The following is a 23,128-nucleotide window of genomic DNA, read 5'->3' on the forward strand; positions in this document are numbered from 1 at the left end:
GGAACAAAAAACCTGCTGGACCCTCCGCACCCTGCCCACCACCTTTTCCAGCTACTGCTCCATGCGCACTGAATCCATTAGACATTTAAACATCTTCTTTCCCCATCGCCATTAACTCCCTAAACAGTAACCCTAATATAACTGTATAGTTGTCAGAGATGTTCGATCGGACACTGTGGACAAAGACTCGAACCCAGAAATATTGTCTTTTACTGCCGGCAGGAGACACAGTCATTCATGACAGACGTCTGAATTCTCCAGCCCTCTGCCAAGCTATTCATTGAGAGTATATGCAAATTATAGTGATACATTAGGAAAACATAGTGTTCTTGATTAGAATACCACACCTCTTGAAGTTCTAAGCACGAACAGCTGTAAGCAATAAAACATTGTCTTTTCCATGAACTGATAAATTTGTAACCTGGCTAATGAGCTCTTCCTGTGAAGAAGTTTCAAGTCGTAAATTGCTCCGGTGATAAAGGAGTTTCACAAGTCCTAAATTCTGTCCAAGGCCAGATCTCTTCGATGAAGATGACAGTTTAACTTGCTGTGTCTGTTGACCTCAAATTGACCCCAGGTTGTCTGTGCTTCAATTGTGTATTCGAGTCACACATGTGGACTAAGCATATAACAGCATGAAACTTTTAAATATGATAATTTATTATTCTGTCTAATCTCTATCACTCTCTAAACAGTAACCCTGTATCAGTGCCTCATTGCAATTTTTTAATGATGATACTAGTGCAGCATGTTCTCCCGGAGATAAATTCCTTATGTCTTCTACATCCATATTTTGCAAATTTCCCCATTGTGGGACTATTAAAGGCTTTCTGATTCTGATTCTGGCCAATAAAGAAGATTCTGATTTAACTTAATCGTGCTATGTTGCAGATGAACTTCTCTGGAAGGGTCATGAGCTGAGTCAAACCCCCTTTAGTTGCCCGGCGGGAACATGGGAAGCGTCAGCAGCGTCATTACCAACGATGAACTCAACAGTCAACACTGCAAGGCGTCAGAGTTGAGGTTGAAAAACAGAACAAATCAACCTCGACGCAATGGCGGCTGCAGTCTTGATAACCTACTCAAGTGTGGCTTCACTCAGGCCTCCTCTTCTTCGCCCGTCCATCTCCCCAAAGGCCTCTCGCACTCCCGGTCGGGACGAAGCGAGGATTTTTTTTACATCAAGGTGAGCTCGTGTGCTTTTTGACGTGATCTCCTGTCGGGTAAAGACGAGAAAAATGAATGTGTTTGACATCAGGTGAGTCATAACAAACCGAGGGCAGCGCACCACAGAGGCTCAAAAGAAGACTACGTCAGTGGATGGAACGGACAGGAGAAATCTGACCAGCGACCCAAACTCATGTCGGGAACTGATGGGGTAAGAATGATGTTAATGTCAATCCACCAATTGGTGGGCCATCAGGGCGTGTAAGGCCTTTTCTGCGCCGAATCACATACTAATGTACTTATATTCTGTCCATGAATTATTATTAAATAATTCCAAGTCGTCTTTCAGCTTCTTTTCATTGCTTTTCCCCTGTTGTGCTTCTTCCAGATGTGTGTTTTCATATTTAAGCATTTAGCCAATCACATTTCAGACATTATTTGTTACCAGGGTAAGAGATCTGCCTATACACCGTCTCAATCAGTTCTGCAGACCCTGCACTCCAGCATAAAAATCAATGGCGATGAAACTGTTGTTTTAACTAATCAGACTTTGAGTTGGCAACACAATGCTTGCTGGAAGGCTCTGGAAACGCCGGTTTTTGCAAACTATGTCATATCTATCATAGTATGATAAGCGCATACTGGCCAGAGCAAGCACACTGTATCTGTTGCGAGCTGCAGAAGCAAATATGTTGTTGTGTTGATTTCATGGCAGTTTTGTCAACCCGCAATGGCTGAAGGAGGCGAAGAAATTGATTTGGTTGTAGAAATACTGTTCAAACCATTTTAAAGATGGACTTTTCAAGAAAAATGGACATCATTAAAAATAGCAAATAATATTGCAATTCCATGGGGTTATCATGAATCCACTTGTTCATAGTAAAAATTCAAACAGTTTAATGCCAGTATTTCTTGTCACTCACTGCCAGACCAGTGGAAAAATATGTCCACTCTAGTGCCATGGTTTTTGTCATTTTCACTCACATTCCAGGAACCACAGAACATAGATATACAATAGAGAACAAATTTCCCCATTGTGGGATGATTAAAGGCTTTCTGATTCTGATATTGAGTTTTAGGACTACATAAACATTGAATGCAGCGTAAGAAACTTCAGACTCTCTTCTTTCATCAGAAAAGAAGTTAATTATATATATATATATATATATATATATATATATATATATATATATATATATATATATATATATATATATATATATATATATATGGGTCTGGAGTTATATAAGCTTGAAATGAGGATGGCTGTCATGAATACAATGCAATACATACATATTGGTAGCACTTTAACATCAGCTGAAGCTGGAATAAAGCATTAACATCCCTTGTGGAAGGGGGAAAATGCTAGAGGTCTGTCCAGCGCTTTACGGGGTGCCGGTAAAGCGCTGGACAAGCAAGAAATACCAAAACTGAACAAATTCGAGAATGGCGCTCCGATGTCATATTTTCCATTCACAAATAAATTCAGGAATGGCAGTGAATGAGTTAAGGTTCTTCAAGTCACAAGTTATTTCCTGTCCAACGGCACCCTCTAGTGGATTGATTCAGACATAGAATTACTGAAGGCCGAGGAATGACATGCACGGCCCGCCACTGCAATCCACGTATCATTGTTTCATGACATATGAAACATTGAAGTCTTACATTTGTTCGAATGATTGTTATCATCAGTCGATTGTTATCATCAGACGTATGTAAATTTCTCCACTGCGAGACTAATAAAGGCAAATCCAATCCAATCCAATGCTTACGTACAAATCGGGATTCTTGACTTGGATTGGATATGCCTTTATTAGTTTCGCAGTGGAGAAATGTACATTTCACAGCAGCAAAGTGATGAAAGGAATGAAAGACTTCTACTTAAAAAAAAAAATTCACGGTCATAACGGCACAAGGGAAGCCATAACGATAATAAGTCTCGTGATAAAATTGAGTTTGACACACCAAAAAAAGTAATCATAATGACATTATATACTAAGTGCTTGGCTATTATAATTTTACATTTAGTACATAGCCAATGGTTCGACAGCAGTGGGTAGAAGAAATTCACGTGTATTGTACAATTGACAGGAAGTCGTTTTGGCCCCCGGATCCGACTTCCCAGCACTCCATTATGCTCCATTAATGAGTCAAAGACTTCAGGAGTGCAACGTTTTTAAAAGCTAGAGGTCTCACAGCAGGTAGCGGACAGTTGTCACTTGAGTGAACCTTCGTCATTTTCATAATTAGCCCCTTTTCCAAATGAATAACCTTGATCGACTCAGGGATGGTGTGGGAGGAGGGGGGCGGGGGGTGATTTGAGCCATAAGGAAGTGAAAATGACCTTTCTAGAAAAGCATTGGAAGCCTCGGGGATCCCAGGCCAAAATTGTGAGGCACAGGAAATGGGAGATAGATCAGCATCCAATTGAACTTGGTAGATAAGGAGAAGAGGGGGTTATTTTTTCAAATCATTAACCCCCCACTCTGCCCTCCCAGCCCATATCCCAGTCATGTAGTCGGTGAGGAGGAATGCTGAGCTCACAGGCGTTCCATCTTTACCACAGTATTATTAACAACCCAGTAAAGGGCGATTCATCTTCCTGTTGGCAGTATATGAGGGGTGGGTGGTGTGGTATACAGAATGAAGGGGGAGGTGGGGGTCAGGGTAAAAGAAGGAAGGGAGCTACTATAATGTTCCACTTGTGTCTTTTTGGAACAATAGAGATGGAGAGAGGCTGCGGCATTTAGGTTGTACCTACTTTGCGTGGTTTGACCTGGCGCGGGGCTCAAATCTAGCATGTCAGGGTCAAGGACTACTTGTGCTCTTCATGCTTGTGATACTTGAAGGGATTGTGGAGGGGCTGTTTTATCTGGCTGTGAATCAAGCTGGCTGCGTTCGTGCTCACAATTTTGCAAACATTATTTTTTTTCTAATGGACTGCTGCACCGGCTTGCACAAGTCTGCAAAAATACAAAAAAATCTGATTGGATGGATGGATGGATGGATGGATGGATGAATGGATGGATGGATGGATGGATGGTGGGTTGGTCGGTTAGTTGGTTGGTTGAATGGATGGATGGATAAATGAACGGATGAATGAATGGATGGATGAAGGGGTGGTTGATGGATGGATGAATGGAGGGATGATGGATGGATGAGTGGATGGATGGATGGGCGGTTGATGACTGGATGAATGGAGAGATGATGGATGGATGAGTGGATGGATTAGTGGGTGGGTGGATGGATGGATGGATGGATGGATGGATGGATGGATGGAGGAGGGACAATTGATGGATGAGTAGATGGACGAGTGGGTGGTTGATGGATGGATGAGTAGATGGACGAGTGGGTGGATGGATAGATAGATGGATGGGTGGTTGATGGGCGAATGGTTGAATGGATGGAGGGAGGTTGGATGGATGAGTAGATGGATGAGTGGATGGATGGATGAATAGATGGGTGGATGGAAGGGTGGTTGATGGATGGATGGGTGGATGGATGGGTGGGAGGTTGATGGATGGATGAGTGGATGGATGGGTGGATGGATAAGTGGATGGATGAGTGGATGGATGGATGAATGGATGGGTGGGTGGATGTATGGATGAATGGATGGACGAGTGGATGGATGGATGAATGGATGGGTGGGTGGATGGACGAGTGGATGGGTGGATGAATTGGTGGATGGATGGATGGATAGATGAATGGGTGGATCAATGGATGGAAGAGTGGATGGATGGATGGATGGATGGATGGATGGACGGATGGATGGATGGATGGATGGATGGATGGATGGATGGATAGATGGATGGATGGATGGATGGATGGATGGATGGATGGATGGATGGATGGATGGATGGATGGATGGACAAGTGGATGGTGGATGGGTAGTTGATGGATGAATGGATGGTGGGTGGTTGATGGATGGATGGATGAATGGATGTATGAATGGATGGATGGGTGTTGAGCCCGAATCTGGCCAAAGTTAGCTGCTGGGACTTTTGCATCCTGGTCTCTGTCGGCCATGGGATGTGCATTTTGTAAGGCCATCGGATGAAAGGAGTGAGTGACTATGAAGAAGAAAAAAAAGTGCAGGAGGCGGGAATGGCATTTCTGACAATGTCATTTCACTCTTGTAGACCACCGCTGAAAAGTCGCTGGTCCGATCGGCTGCATACAAGCCTTTCATTCCCAGGAGTGTCTCCTCTCCAGAAGCACAGCGCAACAGCCTGGACCGCATCCTGAGCCAAATCGACAAATCAAAGAGTCCCGACATCCGACACAAGCAAGACATGTCCTCTGGTGTTTATCCAAACGACATCGATCAAAACGTTATGATGGAGATGAAATGCCAAACAAGCACTCATATGAATCCCTAACTCTCCTTTCAGGGAATCTGTCAGACTCCGGTCGCAATTCCATGTCGAGCCTCCCCACCCACAGCACCAGCGACAGCCTAAGTGCATCCACGGCCCCCGTCGGTCACAGCGACGGGAGCAGTGCTCCCGTCAACTGCCTCCTCAAGGGAGGTCAGCCCAATTTGTCCCCCTGGGTGAACAGCGGTAGTCGAGATGTTGGCTACAAGGCTCGTTTGAGCCCGGGGGGGTTGTCATCAAAGGCTCAAAGCGACGGCGGCTCCCCGCTATCTTCGGATCGTCCGAAACGTCTCTCGGAAACGACGGGAGGGAGTCGCTCCCCCTTGACGACTGATGAGTCACTAATTGAAACGTTGGAACAAAGACTACTGGAGAGAGAGAATGAACTGCAAGAGTTAAAGGTCAGAATTTGGCTCTTGTGGCACCTCATTGAGTTCAATCTTTTCCATCTAAGTCTTTTCATTTTCATCTGTCGCTATAATGTCAACTGCCAATACAGTTTTTCCTCTGAAACTTCTCTCTACCTAATGTTGGGGCTCAAAAAATAATAAAACCAAATTGTAAAAGGGAGTGAGAAAGAGAGATAGCGCAATAGATAGGTCGCTAGGTAGATAGCTAGATAGATAGGTAGCGAGAGAGAGAGAGAGAGAGAGAGAGAGAGAGAGAGAGAGAGAGAGAGAGAGAGAGAGAGAGAGAGAGAGAGAGAGAGAGAGAGAGAGAGAGAGAGAGACAGACAGACAGACAGACAGACAGACAGACAGACAGAGAGAGAGAGAGAGAGAGAGAGAGAGAGAGAGAGAGAGAGAGAGAGAGAGAGAGAGAGAGAGAGAGAGGGACAGAGTGAGACAGAGAGACAGGGGGAGGCAGAGAGACAGAGTACCGCGAGACAGAGAGAGAGACAGAGAGACAGAGATGGAGAGAAAGAGACAGAGTGAGAGAAAGAGACAGAGAGACTAAGAGAGAGACAGAGAAAGAGAGAGACCGAAAGACAGAGACAGAAAGAGAGAGACAGAGAGAGAGAAAGACAGAGAGAGAAAGAGACAGAGACACAGAGAGAGAGAGAGAGACAGAGAGAGACAGAGGGACAGAGAGAGACAGAGAGAGACAGAGAGAGGCAGAGAGACAGAGTACAGAGAGAGAGACACAGAGAGAGAGACAGACACAGACAGAGAGAGAGACAGAGAGTGAGAGAGACAGAGAAAGAGAGGGAGACTGAAAGACAGAGACAGAAAGAGCGAGAGAGAGAAAGACAGAGAGGGAGAGGCAGACAGACAGACAGACAGAGAGACAGACAGACAGAGAGACTGAGAGAGAGACAGAGAAAGAGAGACGAGAGACTGAAAGACAGAGGCAGAAAGAGAGAGAGAGAGAGACAGAGAAAGAGAGACGAGAGACTGAAAGACAGAGGCAGAAAGAGAGAGAGAGAGAGAGAGAGAGAGAGAGAGAGAGAGAGAGAGAGAGAGAGAGAGAGAGAGAGAGAGAGAGAGAGAGAGAGAGAGAGAGAGAGAGAGAGAGAGAGAGAGAGAGAGAGAGAGAGAGAGAGAGAGAGAGAGAGAGAGAAATTTACTTCTACCATATTACCCAAAGCTGGTTAAACCTCATAATCATTTCTCCAATCGACTGATTTCGTATCACTATCAACATATTTGCTGAGATTTCTCCCAAATCGACAACAGGTGAGCTACGAAGTGAAAGAAGCGGCCTCCTGCAAGTTCTTCGAGGAAACACTAAAGTATTGCGCTGACGAAATGCAAGAATTAAACCCCCGGTGCTCCGCGTCGTTGCAACAAGCATCGCAGATGGCCGCCGACAATCGCCAAGCTCTGCAGCTGCAGGTCAGCCAACTCCAGGTCAGAACACCTCAACTCTTCGCTAACGAGTAACACGGCGGGCGAAATTGTTCCCCCCTCGTGATGAGCTTTTGCATCCCGCACAGGCAGAAAATGAGAAACTCAAGGAGGATCTCGCCACGCTAACCCGAGAGAGGGATCTCATTGAGCGAAGACTGACAGCCTACGAGGAAGAGAACACGCATCTCGCTCCGGCGCTCGAGGAAACTCAGTGGGAGGTGACGCATGATTGCGCCTTTTTTTTCCAGGTCGAAGGGAACACATCGGATGAATTTGACACATTGCTGTTGTTGAATTGTTATAATAGCTATTGGCTAGCTATTAGCTAGCTATTAGCAAGCTATTGGCTATCTATTAGCTAGCTATTGGCTAACTATTGGCTAGCTATTAGCTAGATATTGGCTAGCTATTGGCTAGCTATTAGCTAGCTATTGGCTATTGGCTAGCTATTGGCTAACTTTTGGATAGCTATTGGCTAGCTAGCCAACATTGGAGTCCAGAAGGCTCGAGTTGATACGGAAGGACTTCTTTAATCGATTGCAAACATTTATGCTTTCCTCTTCAGAACTGTTTGAATCATATTCATAACTGGATGAGTAACAAGAAAGAATCTTCTCTGAATCCGAACTCTGAAGCCATTGTTGTGATTCTGGAGCAAGGGAGTGTGTGACAAATAGTGACGTCACGAACAAGGGGGCGGGATTTTCTGAATCTGCCCAGTTTTCGAGCTCATTTTGTGGCAGTTTTTGGGACACTTTTATTTTTATTGGTGTTCTGCATTTGACTCAAAATATCAGCCTGTGTGTTTTGGGTATTTTAGATGCTATAAAACGTTTTTCTGATGTCAGTTAGGAAGCAAAAAATAGTGTCGCTTGTCCTTTAAGGATAAAGGGGATTGATTCCGACATTGCACTATTGAAGGCCTAGGTATGAAATGCACGGCCCGCTACTGGTAAAATGTGTATTTCATGACTAGAAAAATACCAAAACGCCAGCAAGTGGTGAGAAATATGTATCTCGGTCTACAAAGATGACAAAATTTGACTCTAAAATATTCAAGGTTACAAGGCACACAATAGACGACGACACTGTGATTTTTTTTTCATGTCCCGATAAAGGTGTGTCAGAAAGCGGGCGAGATCTTCCTCCTGAAGCAGCAGCTGCGAGACAGCCAGGAGGACGTCAGCCACAAGCTCAATGAAATAGTCGCCCTCAGGGCACAGCTGAAGGAAATCACAGCCAAGGCGGAGATGCTCGAGAAAGAGAACAAAGACGGCGGCGACAAGCTACGCTCCCGCATTCCCCAGGTGAAGGTTAGGTTCTTTCGGAATGTCTTTACATGCACCGGTTCAAGGTGAAATGGAGGATAAGGACTGACTTATTACAATTTTGGATAAAAGTAAGAATGTCGAGTTGCTTAAATGTAGGTCCACTTGAAGTTAAAGTGTATTCAAGCAGGCTCTCTGGTCATAATAATCAGGGACATCGGCAATAGACACTTTTCAAAAACAAGAGCACTCAGATGAAGTGAAAGACCGTTTTTTTTTTGTTCTTGTCATCAGAGTTTCAGGGAAATTATTTCGCTGCAGCACAAGTAGACAACTTTGTGCACTGGTGCTCAATAAAGCTGCAAATTCCCAGTTTTGATTGACATGTTTTGGGCGTATTTTTAATAAAATAAGCTGATAATGTGGGGGGGGGGGGGAATAATTAACGAATAAAATAAAATAAACCCTCGGAAAAAATATGATAAAAACCCAGCAAATTTTGCAATAAAAAGAAATCAAACTGAATGAAAAAAAGACATGCAACTCAAAATGTAAAACAATATGAATGACATTGGGAATGGATATCAGAATCAGAATCAGAATCATCTTTATTGCCAAGTATGTAGGACACACAAGGAATTTGTTTCCGGTAGAACACGCTGCACTAGTATCGTTGTCAAAAAAACTGCTAAGTGGCACTATACAGCACTCATATTTTCATCATCTGAATTTATAATGAATTTCGTGGATGTTTTCGTGGAAAATGGAACCGATTACTCACATTTGTATTCATTCCAATGGGGAATGATGATTCAAAATATTTAAACTCCAAACTTCCAATTTAGGTGTGCCAAAATGAACTCAGCGCCGTGAGAAAGAACCACGATGAAAACCCAGCACATTTTGCTTTAAAAAAAATCTAACTGAATTTTAAAAAAAAGTACATGCAAATAAAAAAATAGAACAACCTGAATTACATTTGGGAATTGAAATTTTCATCATGTGAATTTAAGATGAATTTCGTGAATGTTTTTGTGGAAAACGGAACGGATTAATCACATTTGTATTTATTCCAATGCGGAATGATGATTCAAAATACTCAAACTCTACTTTCCCAATTTAGGTGTGCTACAATGAACTCCAGTGCCTTGAGAAAGAACCACGATCAAAACCCTGCAAATTTTGCTTTTTAAAAAAATCTAACTGAATTAAAAAAAGTACCTGCAAATAAATATTTAAAACAACCTTAATTATTTTGGATTTTGAATTTAAGATAATATTTTGGTGTATATTTTCAGAGAAAATGGAACAGATTACTCACATTTGTATTCATTTCAATGGGGAATGATGATTCCAAAAACACAACCAAAACCTAGCAAATTTTGCTTTAAAGAAAAAAAATGTAACTAAATAAAAAAAAGGACATCCAACTAAAAATTTAAAACAACCTGAATTACATTGGGAATGGAAATTTTCATTATTTGAATTTAAGATAAATTCTGTGGATGTTTTCGGAAAAAATGGAACGGATTACTTACATTTGTATTCATTCCAATGGGGAATGATGATTCAAAATATTCAAACTATTTTCTTTCCCAACTTAGGTGTGCCAAAATGAACTCCAGCGCCTTGAGAAAGAACCGCGATCAAAACCCAGTAAATGTTGTGTAAAAAAAACTAACTGAATGTAATTGAATTACAAAAAAAGCACCTGCAAATAAAAATTTAAAACAACCATAATTATATTGGGAATGGAAATATTCATCATTTGAATTTAAGATAAATTTGGTGGATGTTTTCAGAGAAAATGGAACGGATTACTCACATTTGTATTCATTTCAATGGGGAATGATGATTACACATACTCAGTCTCTTCTTTCCCAATGTAGGTATGCCAAAGTGAACTCCGCTGCCTTGGGGAAAAAAAACACAACCAAAACCCAGCAAACTTTGCTTTAATGAAAAACATCTAACTAAATTTTATAAAAAGGACATGCAACTAAACATTTAAAACAACCTGAATTACATTGGGAATGGAAATTTTCATCATCTGAATTTAAGATAAATTTGGTTGATGTTTTCGGAAAAAAATGGAACGGACCACTAACATTTGTATTCATTTCAATCGGGAATGATGATTCAAAATACTCATAGTCTCTTCTTTCCCAATTTAGGTGGGCCAAAATAAACTCCAGCGTCTCGGGGGGAAAAAAACACGATCAAAACACAGCAAACGTTGCTTTAAAAGAAAAATCTAACAGAATTGTTTTAAAAGGTACCTGCAAATAAATATTTAATAAAACCGGAATTACATTGGGAATGGAGATTTTCATTATCTGAATTTAAGATAAATTCTGTGGATGTTTTCGGAAAAAAATGGAACGGATTATTCACATTTGTATTCATTCCAATGGGAAATGATGATTCAAAACACTAAAACTCTCTTCTTTCCCAATGTAGGTATGCCAAAGTGAACTCCGCTGCCTTGGGGAAAAAAACACAACCAAAACCCAGCAAACTTTGCTTTAATGAAAAACATCTAACTAAATTTTATAAAAAGGACATGCAACTAAACATTTAAAACAACCTGAATTACATTGGGAATGGAAATTTTCATCATCTGAATTTAAGAATGATGAATTTGGTTGATGTTTTCGGAAAAAAATGGAACGGACCACTAACATTTGTATTCATTTCAATAGGGAATGATGATTCAAAATACTCATAGTCTCTTCTTTCCCAATTTAGGTGGGCCAAAATAAACTCCAGCGTCTCGGGGGGAAAAAAAACATGATCAAAACACAGCAAACGTTGCTTTAAAAGAAAAATCTAACAGAATTGTTTTAAAAGGTACCTGCAAATAAATATTTAATAAAACCGGAATTACATTGGGAATGGAGATTTTCATTATCTGAATTTAAGATAAATTCTGTGGATGTTTTCGGAAAAAAATGGAACGGATTATTCACATTTGTATTCATTCCAATGGGAAATGATGATTCAAAACACTCAAACTCTCTTCTTTCCCAATGTAGGTATGCCAAAGTGAACTCCGCTGCCTTGGGGAAAAAAAACACAACCAAAACCCAGCAAACTTTGCTTTAATGAAAAACATCTAACTAAATTTTATAAAAAGGACATGCAACTAAACATTTAAAACAACCTGAATTATATTGGGAATGGAAATTTTCATCATCTGAATTTAAGAATGATGAATTTGGTTGATGTTTTCGGAAAAAAATGGAACGGACCACTAACATTTGTATTCATTTCAATAGGGAATGATGATTCAAAATACTCATAGTCTCTTCTTTCCCAATTTAGGTGGGCCAAAATAAACTCCAGCGTCTCGGGGGGAAAAAAACATGATCAAAACACAGCAAACGTTGCTTTAAAAGAAAAATCTAACAGAATTGTTTTAAAAGGTACCTGCAAATAAATATTTAATAAAACCGGAATTACATTGGGAATGGAGATTTTCATTATCTGAATTTAAGATAAATTCTGTGGATGTTTTCGGAAAAAAATGGAACGGATTATTCACATTTGTATTCATTCCAATGGGAAATGATGATTCAAAACACTCAAACTCTCTTCTTTCACAATTTAGGTGTGCCAAAATAAACTTCAGCGCAAGAAAAATGAAGCTGATCTGCTGAGAGAAAAAATGGACAAACTGGAGCAAGACTTGGACGAAAAGTCCAAAGACCAGAAGTCGCATAAGCGCACATCATCCCCTGAGCCATGCAGCCAAAAACAACCCGCAGAGCAAGTCTCCACCGTCCACCAGCAAAAAGAGGAACATGAGTCCACAGAACTCCTCCACAAACAAGTGGAGAGACTAAAACGGCAGCTCGATGAGGAGAAAGCAGCTCAGAAAAGACTGGCAATCACTTTCAACCAGGAGAGGAGCACGTGGAACAAGGAGAAGGACAAGGTGATCAAGTACCAGAAGCAGCTCCAGATCAACTACCTGCAGGTGCATAAGAAGAACCAGGACCTGGAGCGACTTATGAAGGAACTGAATGCTGAACTGGAGGCTCGGGCGGGGCTGGCCCTGGATCGCAAGTACAGTTCAGGGTTGCAGACCTATGATGATGTCATCGCCACTGAGATATGACTTCCTGTTGCCACTTTTTTTAACACTAAAGCTTTCACAGCAGACACTGGAGGTCATCGCTATTGCTAATGATTACTACTGTAGCGCTTAACATTTTTTTTGTGACATTTAATTAAACCAATCAAAATATAATTATAAATTATATCATTTTGTTGTGCATGATATTAATTTATTGATTAATTTACATGATTTTTTAATGCTATTTTTTTGTACTTTCCAGGATCTTTCATGATTAAAATAATGTTCAGTTGACTCAATTATGATTGCAATGCAAATTATTATGGGAGTTGAAAAATAACTAAGAATATAAAAATTGCATAAAATATAGCTTTTAAGACATATTAATAATGCATTTTTTATTTTACTTGTGAATAAAATATACCATACAATACTCAGTTTTCATTAATAATAATAATAATAATAATAATAATAATAATAATAATAATAATAATAATAATAATAATCTTTTCCTTTCGGCTTTTCCCTTCAAGAGGGTCGCCACTGCAAATCAGTGTCCTCCATCTTTAGAGGTTTGATAATAATAATAATAATAATAATAATAATAATAATAATAATAATAATAATACATTTCAATTATAAGTGCCTTTCAAAATTCTCAAGGTCACTAAGTCAATACATTCTGATTACCAGACGATGTGCAAAAATGTCTCCTCTCCAGTGCCAGGGTTTTTGTCATTGTCAGTCAAATTCCAGGACCCACAGAATATTGAGTTTTAGGACTACATAAACATTCAATGCAGCGTAAGAAACCCGAGACTCTCTTGTTTCATCAGAAAAAAAGTTTTTTTCTAAAAAAATCAAAATTATATAGTTCTGGAGTTATATGAGCTTGAAATGAGGGTAGCTGTACAAAACAATGCAATAAACAATACATAAACATGTACATATTGGTTTATATAGCGCTTTAGCACTAACATGGAAATGCTACCCCATTGCGGAAAATAAAAAACATTGCCAGAGGCCATGGCCAGCGCTTTATCGGCACCTGAGCATGAAAAAAAACCTGAACAAATTCAGGAATGGCTCTCTACATCATATTTCCAATTACCGAATACATTCGTGAATGGCAGTGGATGAGTTAAGCATAACACACACGCACACACACATATACACTTATGTTTGATTTTCAAACATGTATCATGATTATGTGTTCCCGTCAGGAAAGACCCATCACCCTCTGCTCTGTTTAAACAGATGTTGATTGTGATGTGTCCTTATCAAGTTATGAGTAATACTCCATGCATGCCAAGAACAAAAGAGCCACATACTGGCAACGGGATTTAATTAGATTTTATGTCTGATTTTGGTGTAATCAGCTCACTTAGAGAAGGGGATGATTGGACAAGGGGGAAAACAATCTCATTCTTAAAATCCAACTAAGGGTGTGTGTATGTGTGTGTGTGTGTGTGTGTGTGTGTGTGTGTGTGTGTGTGTGTGTGTGTGTGTGTGTGTGTGTGTGTGTGTGTGTGTGTGTGTGTGTGTGTGTGTGTGTGTGTGTGTGTGTGTGTGTGTGTGTGTCTGACAGTGAGTAAGTTAAAGGACAACCGACGCCATTTTTTGATTCCTAACTGACATAAAAAAAACATTTGATCGCATTTAAAATACCCAAAACATGCAAGCTGATATTTTTAATCAAATGCAAAACACCACTAACAATGACTTAAAGTGTCCCAAAACTACTTCAAAATGATGTCAGAAAGTTTCAGTTTCAGAACGTCCGTCCCGCCTCCTTGTTGTGACATCACGGCAGGACGTCTTGCCTTGCTCGAGAATCAAAACAATGGCTTCACATTCAGAGAAGATGCTTTCTTGTTACTCATCCAGTTATGAATATGATTCAAATAGTTCTGAAGAGGAAAGCATACATGTTTGCAATCGACTAAAGAAGTCCTTCGTCTCATTTTGAGGACTCCAATGTAGCGCCGAGAAAATGGACATCATGGCGCCCTAGCTCCGTTGGAAATGGGCTGATTTGTCTGCTGGAAATTTGTGGCAACTAGTATCAAATAGTAGTCTTGGTGCAACACACAACGATTCACCATCGCGTTATTTATTTTTTCCTTCTAATTTCGCCATCAACACGGATCAACAAAGTTTTCAGACCAAACAAAGTACCCAAAATGCATTATGTGTCGCTTTCTCGATCAGGGGGGTTCCTTCAGTGACGTGACGTCAGGAATCGTCATCAACTCAAAAACAAGACTTCCTGAATATTCAGCATGAGTCTTAAAACGTAAAATATAGCTATATGCCGTGGAATCTTTGTAAAATATGCTCAGTAGAAGTCATTTGAAGTGATTTGACAAATTATGGACACAACTTGTCCGGAGGCGTCGGTTGTCCCTTAAAATAAACATCGTTGGTGATTTGAGCGCATGCTGAAAATATCACCCAAGCATCTCCCCATCGGCAAAGAATAACACTCCACAAGTCTGTAAGACTTTCATTCATTGTTTTCCACTGCTTTTGCACCCCCCCTCCCTCCAAATCGCCCCCATGGCAGGATCAGCCCCGGTAGTAATGCTTTGTCCTATAATGACTTGCGCTCCAGCGGGCATCTCCGTGTCATTGGACGGCCGTTAAGAAAGCCCCCGAGAAGACGCCGGCCGATAACTGAAGCCTGCCCTGCAGTAACATGATAATGACACTCTCATATCCTGCTGTGATTCTCCTCATCGGTCCACAGTCAAGGATAAAAAAGGGGCCGAGAGGGTGGGGGGTGTCTGAATTCATTAGGGGCGTCGTCGCATCTGCACACCGTATTTACATACCTGCCGACTTCTAAAAGCAGAAAAGCCTAGTAATACGCCGGGGTCCAAGTTACTGCAGTAAACAGCTTTTCCGCTTGTTAGCGTGTTTTTATCGCTTCAAATAATGTACGGCGTACTACAACTTTTATACGAGAATTGTAATCATTTAAACGGGCAGCTATTAGCCAAGGTTGATAGGTATGAAACTCAAATTCGTGTCATTTTCACCTTTTCTTAAGCGAAGTCTAACTCCTGGAAATGCTTGGGAGTATTCCTCACGAAGCGACTGTAGTTTTCTTGGACTTTCCACACTTTTTGTTGACTTTTCTCTGGCCGATACCATTACACGACAATGCTAAAAACGACGCTAACTCTTGAGTCTCGATTCCGGGAATGAGCTGTCACTCATGATTCCAGGAAAGCCCCGTACCATGCGCATGCGCAATTCATCTAAATAAGCTAACGGCTAGCACTGTGGCGATCGCCTATTCTCGTGTTTTGAATTGAATTAACGTTGAGTACAGTACTTACGATTTTGAATTTTTTGTTTTTATTGGAAACCTTAATTTTCATTATGAACCCGTAACCCAGAATGGGATAATGAAAACCGTATTTTTTACGGCAAAACCGGAGTACAGTGATACCTCAGTTTACGAACTTAATCGGTTCCCAGAAAGTGTATATAAGGCAAAAAGTGTGTCTTCCAAACATTAATTTTCCATAGGAAACCATTAAAAATTAGAATAATCCATTTCCAGGTCCCCATAAAACAAAATTTCTCCTAAATAAGCCTTAGTACTACACAAAATATACCTTATTTTATGTATAATAAATGTGCTATTCCATTGTAAGTAAAGAAATAAACTGTACTATATAATAAAGTTGTTTCATTAACCTTTGTGATGGTCGTTGATGTATTTGCCTCTTGATGATATCCGAGTGAAGTTGCCGTGCTTTCTCGGTGATAATACCCTCACTCACACTGTCCCCTCCTAGCTGCTTTTCGTTAATCCAGATCAACAGAAGTTTTTCAACCTCTTCTATTACCTGAGACCGTTGCTTAGACAACACAGAAACACCCTTAGCCACACGTAGCAATGGTCGATTTAGCATACTGGTACTGGAACGCTAAATCACATAAACGCACACTTCGGTCGTGTTTTTTGGTAATCTCCTTCTTCTGCTCGACCGTAATTTTCTTTTGTGTCCTCTTCCTATGCCAAGATTATATTGTCGCGAATTTAATGTTCGCAAGGCAAAAAGTTCGTTAGCTATAGCGTTCGTAAGCCGAGGTGTCACTGTAGTTGGCAGGTATGTATTTACTGCACTATATTCACGTGGAATATGCTGATTGATGACCAAAAGCCCTCTTGCTACTGTAAATAAGCCATCTAGGTAAATAATGAATGAGTCAATAAGGGTGTAATCGTCACTGCCATGACCTAATTACTCATTACACCCACATCACTCAAATGTGCTATATCGCAATCATACCCATGAGCAATTAGTTGCTCTTTAAATATCAGGGGGCTTGTTATTGAGCCCGGTGTTTTATACTTTTATTGGTTTATTCAAAGAGCCACGCTACAGCACCGCCTCGGCAAATCCCCGACCTCCTCTGCAGTCGGTAAAGTAATTGGGGAGGGAGTCCCAGAGGGTCCCCGAGCGCCCTGCTCAACCTGATAAGATGACATGGCGGTGGGGAGGAGTGGGTGGGGGGGATTGGGGCAAAGTTTAATGTGGCTGTGTGGAGGATGGGAGTAGCCAGTGTGCTTGTGCACATGCTCGCGTGAGCTAAAGCGAATAGGGTTGGAGTCTTTGGAGACTTACTGCTTGGCTGGGAAACCATCTGGAGCCCACTAGCCTCCGATTGCCGCACCCGTGAACCTACACCCCCCACCCCACCTCTCCCCAGCAATTCCCTTTTCTATTGGGCTGTCAATATCGATGCATGGGAGAAAGCCTGTCCAGATGCCAATTCAAGCCTCCCCTCGCCTTCATCTGAAAATTAGTTAATTAACTGTATCTCTCTCTGAGCGAGAAAGAAATGCCCTTTGTATTGGTGCCATTCCACCCACGCCAGCTTTTTTTCTGAAGCGCTGCCAAATTAGCAGAAACAGATGAAAACGCGGCGAAAGGGCTCTTCTGTGAATCTGTATCTTTAATTAACTTGGGTTGAACTAAGTAATAATATGGACCGGGCACGTTCTAAAAAAAAATTAAAAAAAACACCGAACGAAGCAATGCATAGAATGAAGATTCAAACCGGGAACCTCTTCAGTAAAATATTAGTAAAATCCGACTTCTACGGACAGTTACGACAGCGGGAAAAAAAAAATCATTGGCACCACCTAACCACTCTTGAAGACTTAACACACTACAAGAACCAAGACAAGGTCACAGAAAACCCTAGTGGACCCTCCACACCCTGCCCACCACCTTTTCCAGCGACTGATCCATGCACACCAAATCCATTATAATAATAATACTATTAATAATACATTTAATTCCTAAGCGCCTTTCAAAACTCTCAAGGACACTTTACAGTCACTGGATTTTTTTGTGCAGATGAGCAGCGGCAGCCACTGGCGCCAGCGTTCACTCTACCCGGAAGTCATATACATCAAATAAACATATTGGATGCCAACATGCCAATTAAGACATTTAAACAGATTCTTCCCATTAACTCTATAACTCTATGGCCATTGTCATTGTCAGTCGAATTCCAGGATCCACAGAATATTGAGTTTTAGGACTACATAAACATTTAATTAAAAATTTAAATAAATAAAAATAGTTAATTCCTAAATTATATGGGTTTGGAGTTATATGAGCTTGAAATGAGCTGTCCAAAATACAATGCAATACTTACATATTGGTTTATATAGCGCTTTAATAACAGCTGAAGCTGGAACAAAGCGCTAACATGGAAAAAAGAGAAATGCTGCCCCTTGTGGAAGGTAAAAAAACATTGCCAGAGGCCATGGCAAGCGCTTTATCGGCACCCAAACAAGAAAAAAAACAAAACCCGAACTAATTCAGAAATTTATTAGATTGGATGTACCTTTAGTCGTCGCACAGTGGAGAAATTTACATTTCACAGCAGCAAAGTTATGACAGGAAGAGGAAAGGAAAGAAAGAAGTAGAAAAACAAAATACAGGAGCTGCTGGAAAGGCATCTTGAAGTAAAAAAAAAACACAAAATAAACTAAATAACAACACAAGACACGGAGAGTCAGATAGCGCTCTATGTCATATTTTCAATTCCCAAATAAATTCGTGAATGGAAGTGAATGAGTTAAATCCAAATTAGCTGTCTTTTTTCACATTTTGTGTCACCAAATCGAACAACAATAAAAAATGGTTGCTTTCACACCAAAATGAGGCCATGGTAGAAATAATTTATAGAGCAGCGCGGAAGAGCAAGAGTTTCATGTGTCTCAATCTAGATTCCAACAGAATGTGCAGCGGGTATAAAATGTCTTCACAACAACAGGAAAAAAAAAAAAACAGCTTTTTGTGAGATAAAAAGATGAAATGTTAAACCTAAAAAAGAAACACAGCAATGGCTATCAAACTTGTGTTAAGATAGGAATCAGCACATTAAAAGTGCCAGTGATTGACCCAATATGAAGTTCAGGTGTTCTAGTCAGCTTTTCTCTGCCTGGGAGGTCTTGGGCTAACACTGCGTTAACAAAGTGTTCATAATTCCTACTGCTTTGTCTAAATAATAATAATAATAATAATAATAAAAATAATAATAATCAATAGTCAAGGTACAATACATTTCATTCCTATGCGCTTTTCAAAACTCTCAAGGACACTTTACAGTCACAGGATAAGTTTTTTCCTGTGGGTGAGCAGCGGCAGCCACACGCGCTAGCGTTCACTCAACCCCGAAGTAACTCAAATAGATAGCAAGCTAGCTAGCGAATAGATAACTAATGGCTAGAGAATAGATAGCTAATAGCTAACGAATAGATATCTAATATTTAGCAAATAGATAGCTAATAGCTAACGAATAGATATCTAAAATTTAGCGAATAGATAGCTATTAGCCAGGGAATAGATAGCGATTAGCTAGTGAATAGATAGTTATGAGCTAGAGAATAGATAGCTATTAGCTAGCGAATAGATATTAGCTATCCATTCGCTAGCTATTAGTTATCTATTCGTTAACTATTACATACCTATTTGCTAGCTATTAGCTATCTATAAAATAGCTATCTATTAGTTGGGCAAATAGATAGCTATTATCCAGCCAATAGATAGCTATTAGCTAGCGAATAGATAGCTATTAGTACTTGAGACGTGAAACAAAATGGCAGACCAAACAATGAACAGCCCTTAAGATGGTGTAAACAAAACAAACGGCATAATAATAATAATAATAATAATAATAATAATAATACATTTCATTACTATGCGCTTTTCAAAACTCTCAAGGACACTTTACAGTCACAGAATAAGTTTTTTTTTGTGGGTGAGCAGCGGCAGCCACACGCGCCAGTGTTCACTCAACCCCGAAGTAACTCAAATAGATTGCAAGCTAGCTAGCTAGCTAATAGTTAGCAAATAGATAGCTATTGACCCAGTTTGCGTTCTGCTGAATGGTGAAGCCATGACAATGCCTCCCAGGACGAGAATTTTGTGACGAGCCAGTGGACTTTTACGTCAAATTAACATTTACACCTATTTTGTGCACGGCGACAAAGTGGTCGTATCCTGAAGTGATGATAAAACGAAGATGAGTAACAGTGCCACCGTCGAGCTGGAAAATGAACACAAAGTAAGGAAAAACAAGTTACGATTTGCCCCTTAGTTAATTTCGTGAATTATTTTTTTTGATCTGATCATGTTGAACCTACTGAAATAGAATTTGTCTGAAGCTGTCCCTCTGTGAGTTTCAATTCTACAGAAAAAAAAAATCTGTTAATGAGGAATTTGTAAAGCAAGTGAGTGACGAATACATGCAAATATTCCTCATCCCTACCTTTTTCACCCACACACTCAAAGTGAGAGGCTTCTTCCGTTGTGTTCTTTTCTACTTTTATATGCTTGACTGCAACAAACAAAGCGAGGGGGGGGGGGAAAGAGTCATCAGGCCTGTCCAGAAGATTTAATTAACTCATCAGCAAATTTCACTAAAATGAAATGAACAATGGCTGTGTTTAGATTTAGGATACAGCCTTGGAGAACATTTAACAACGCGTGACTCATCTCTGAAGCTTTGTCTGAGGGCATCATTATGGAAGAACTCTATTTTAACTCATTTTTAGGAACACCTGGAGCCTTGAAAAGAATACAGTGAGACCTCAACTTACAAACACCTTAACTTACAAACTTTTCGTCTTACAAACGTCAAATTTATGAAAATTAAACCTTATAATAAGCACTATTTTCATAATACACACCCACCACGGCTGGCGGAGTGATCTTCGGCGGAAGCACACGACCGAACAGCACCAGAAGTTAAGTTACCAACCAGTCCTTATGGAAGGTGACTCTCTTTCCATAAGCCATCAACGACCATCAAAAAGGTAAATAAAACTTTATTTTACAGCACAGTTTATTTCTTTAATTACAGTCCTCATGTAATGCGCCTCTCTTTCCAAACAGCAATTCCCTTTGACCTTCGACCTCCAACGCCATTCCATCAAGCCATAAATGACCATCACAAATGTAAATAAAGTGACTTTCTGATACAATTCAGTGTATTTCTTTCATTACAATACAATAGCACATTTATTATACATAGAAAAAGGTATGTTGTGTGTAGTTTTAAGGCTTATTTAGTTGAAAAGCATATTTTATGGAAACCCGGGAACGGATGACTCCCATTTTAATGGTTTCCTATGGGAATTTTTTTTTCAAGATACACACTTTTCGCCTTACACACTCTGTCTGGGAACCAATTAAGTTCGTAAATTGAGGTCTCACTGTATAACTATTTATGCTGCATTAATCTACCTTGATTTTGACTTGGAATGACGCGAATGCATATAACATCACTCTCCTGACATCATATCTAAATCAAATTCACATGTCGATTTTGATATGAGTTTGAGATAATAATAATACATTTAATTTCCAAGCGCCTTTCAGAACACCCAATGGCACTTTAAAATTAAAATAAGATTATACAGAACAATAAAACCTTGAGAGTTTTGAAAGGTGCTTAATAAATGAAATGTATTATTATTAAGTATTATTATAAATAAAATGAGAAATAACAACATAGCAGTTTTAAAGGACATCATGTTTTTGTTTCCAAACTGACATCAGAAAAACGTTTTATAACATCTAAAATACCCAAAACACGCAGGTTGATATTTTTAGTCAAACAAAATGAGTTAAAGTGTCCCAAAACTACTTCAAAATGACCTCGGAGATGCCGAGTTTCAGAAGGTCCCGCCCCCTTGTTCGTGACGTCATGCCAGGACGTCTTGCCTCGCTCTAGAATAAAAACAACGGCTTCAGATTCAGAGAAGATGCTTTCTTGTTACTCATCCAGTTATGAATATGATTCAAATTGTTCTGAAGAGGAAAGCATAAATGTTTGCAATTGATTAAAGAAGTCCTCCCATATCAATTCGAGCCGTCAGGACTTCAATGTAGCGTCCCAGAAAATGCACAAGATGGCGCCCAAGCTCCATTGCAAATGGGCTGATTTGTGTCAAATCTAGTATCAAATAGTACTCTTGGTGCAACTTCTAATTTCGCCATTAACGCGGATCAACATGAAGTTTTCAGACCAAACAAAGTACCCAAAATGCATTCTGTGTCGCTTTCTCTGTCAGGGGTGTTCCTTTAGTGACGTCAGGCATCGTCATCAACTTGAAAACAAGACTTCCTGAATATTCAGCACGAGTCTTAAAACGTAAAATATAGCTATATGCGGTGGAATCTTTGTAAAATACGCTCAGTCAAAGTAATTTGAAGTGACTTTACAAATTATGGAGACAACTTATCCGACGGCGTCGGTTGTCCTTTAAAAACTAAACCGTGAATGCAATTTTAAACAGATGGAATCACCCAATTGCAATTGTTGCAAAAGCAATGTTCACATTTGAATGACGCCGTTATTTATTTATTTTTATATATAAATGACATTATTAAATTAATGTGAAGTGGGTCTTATCGATTATGTTCAATTTATTTTTTTTTCAACTCACCGTTATAGCTGTCCATGGTCACTGAAGAAACATTTGTCATTTCTGCAAAACGAATGATGAATTCCTGTGGAAACATTCCCGTGGACATCCAAAACGTATTGGGGTTTCTGTTTCAAAGATGAAAAAAAAACACTACTCACAGCTAAAAGTCGAAATACTGCAATCGACCCATTTACAAAATAGTACGGTCATAACAAAAAAACAAACAAACTCACCCTTACCCGTCAATAATATTTTCCGGTGGGTGGTTCTCATCGTTGGAAGCAGCCAGAACAACTTTCGCCCCCAGGGAACAAATAGATGGCTCACCCATGCCGTCAGAATGACAAACAAGTCAAAATATAACCTAAAACGTAGCCTATTATGCAGTTTCGCTAATACACACAACCAACCGTTGCTAC

General features: G+C 40.0%; 2 protein-coding genes and 1 long non-coding RNA gene across 3 annotated transcripts; 1 reads left to right on the top strand and 2 right to left on the bottom strand.

Annotated features, from left to right (window-relative positions):
- Positions 1 to 868: 868 nt before the first annotated feature.
- LOC148898785 (uncharacterized) lies at positions 869 to 10,560 on the bottom strand. The gene is made up of 3 exons (XR_016114633.1): positions 10,487 to 10,560; positions 1,083 to 1,216; positions 869 to 1,002 (listed from the first exon to the last, which is right to left on the bottom strand). It is a non-coding gene; the product is annotated as an uncharacterized LOC148898785 (long non-coding RNA).
- On the top strand, positions 953 to 13,028 carry lzts1 (leucine zipper, putative tumor suppressor 1). The gene is made up of 8 exons (XM_088993688.1): positions 953 to 1,186; positions 1,259 to 1,378; positions 5,307 to 5,469; positions 5,559 to 5,944; positions 7,220 to 7,393; positions 7,480 to 7,611; positions 8,512 to 8,706; positions 12,272 to 13,028. Exons 1-8 carry the CDS (start codon positions 953 to 955, stop codon positions 12,779 to 12,781), a joined length of 1,914 nt encoding a protein of 637 aa, XP_088849814.1. The 3' UTR covers positions 12,782 to 13,028.
- A 1,301-nt stretch (positions 13,029 to 14,329) lies between these two features.
- hspb11 (heat shock protein, alpha-crystallin-related, b11) lies at positions 14,330 to 23,055 on the bottom strand. The gene is made up of 6 exons (XM_088993692.1): positions 22,949 to 23,055; positions 22,728 to 22,834; positions 20,546 to 20,614; positions 20,421 to 20,464; positions 20,245 to 20,323; positions 14,330 to 15,427 (listed from the first exon to the last, which is right to left on the bottom strand). Exons 1-6 carry the CDS (start codon positions 23,038 to 23,040, stop codon positions 15,333 to 15,335), a joined length of 486 nt encoding a protein of 161 aa, XP_088849818.1. The 5' UTR covers positions 23,041 to 23,055; the 3' UTR covers positions 14,330 to 15,332.
- Between the last annotated feature and the right edge of the window lie 73 nt (positions 23,056 to 23,128).

This window comes from Hippocampus bargibanti, linkage group LG04 (assembly GCF_051943395.1).
Source record: "Hippocampus bargibanti isolate YZ-2025 linkage group LG04, ASM5194339v1, whole genome shotgun sequence".
NCBI lineage: Eukaryota > Metazoa > Chordata > Actinopteri > Syngnathiformes > Syngnathidae > Hippocampus > Hippocampus bargibanti.

Excerpts from the sequence above, each read along its gene's own strand:
- lzts1 (XM_088993688.1), top strand. The coding sequence starts at position 953 with ATGGGAAGCGTCAGCAGCGTCATTACCAACGATGAACTCAACAGTCAA. Across the intron at positions 5,945-7,219 it reads ATGAACTGCAAGAGTTAAAG|GTGAGCTACGAAGTGAAAGA; the intron begins GTCAGAATTTGG and ends AATCGACAACAG. Across the intron at positions 8,707-12,271 it reads CCCGCATTCCCCAGGTGAAG|GTGTGCCAAAATAAACTTCA; the intron begins GTTAGGTTCTTT and ends TTCACAATTTAG.
- hspb11 (XM_088993692.1), bottom strand. The coding sequence starts at position 23,040 with ATGGGTGAGCCATCTATTTGTTCCCTGGGGGCGAAAGTTGTTCTGGCT. Across the intron at positions 22,835-22,948 it reads CCGGAAAATATTATTGACGG|AAACCCCAATACGTTTTGGA; the intron begins GTAAGGGTGAGT and ends TCTTTGAAACAG. Across the intron at positions 20,465-20,545 it reads TGAGTGTGTGGGTGAAAAAG|AATTGAAACTCACAGAGGGA; the intron begins GTAGGGATGAGG and ends TTTTTTCTGTAG.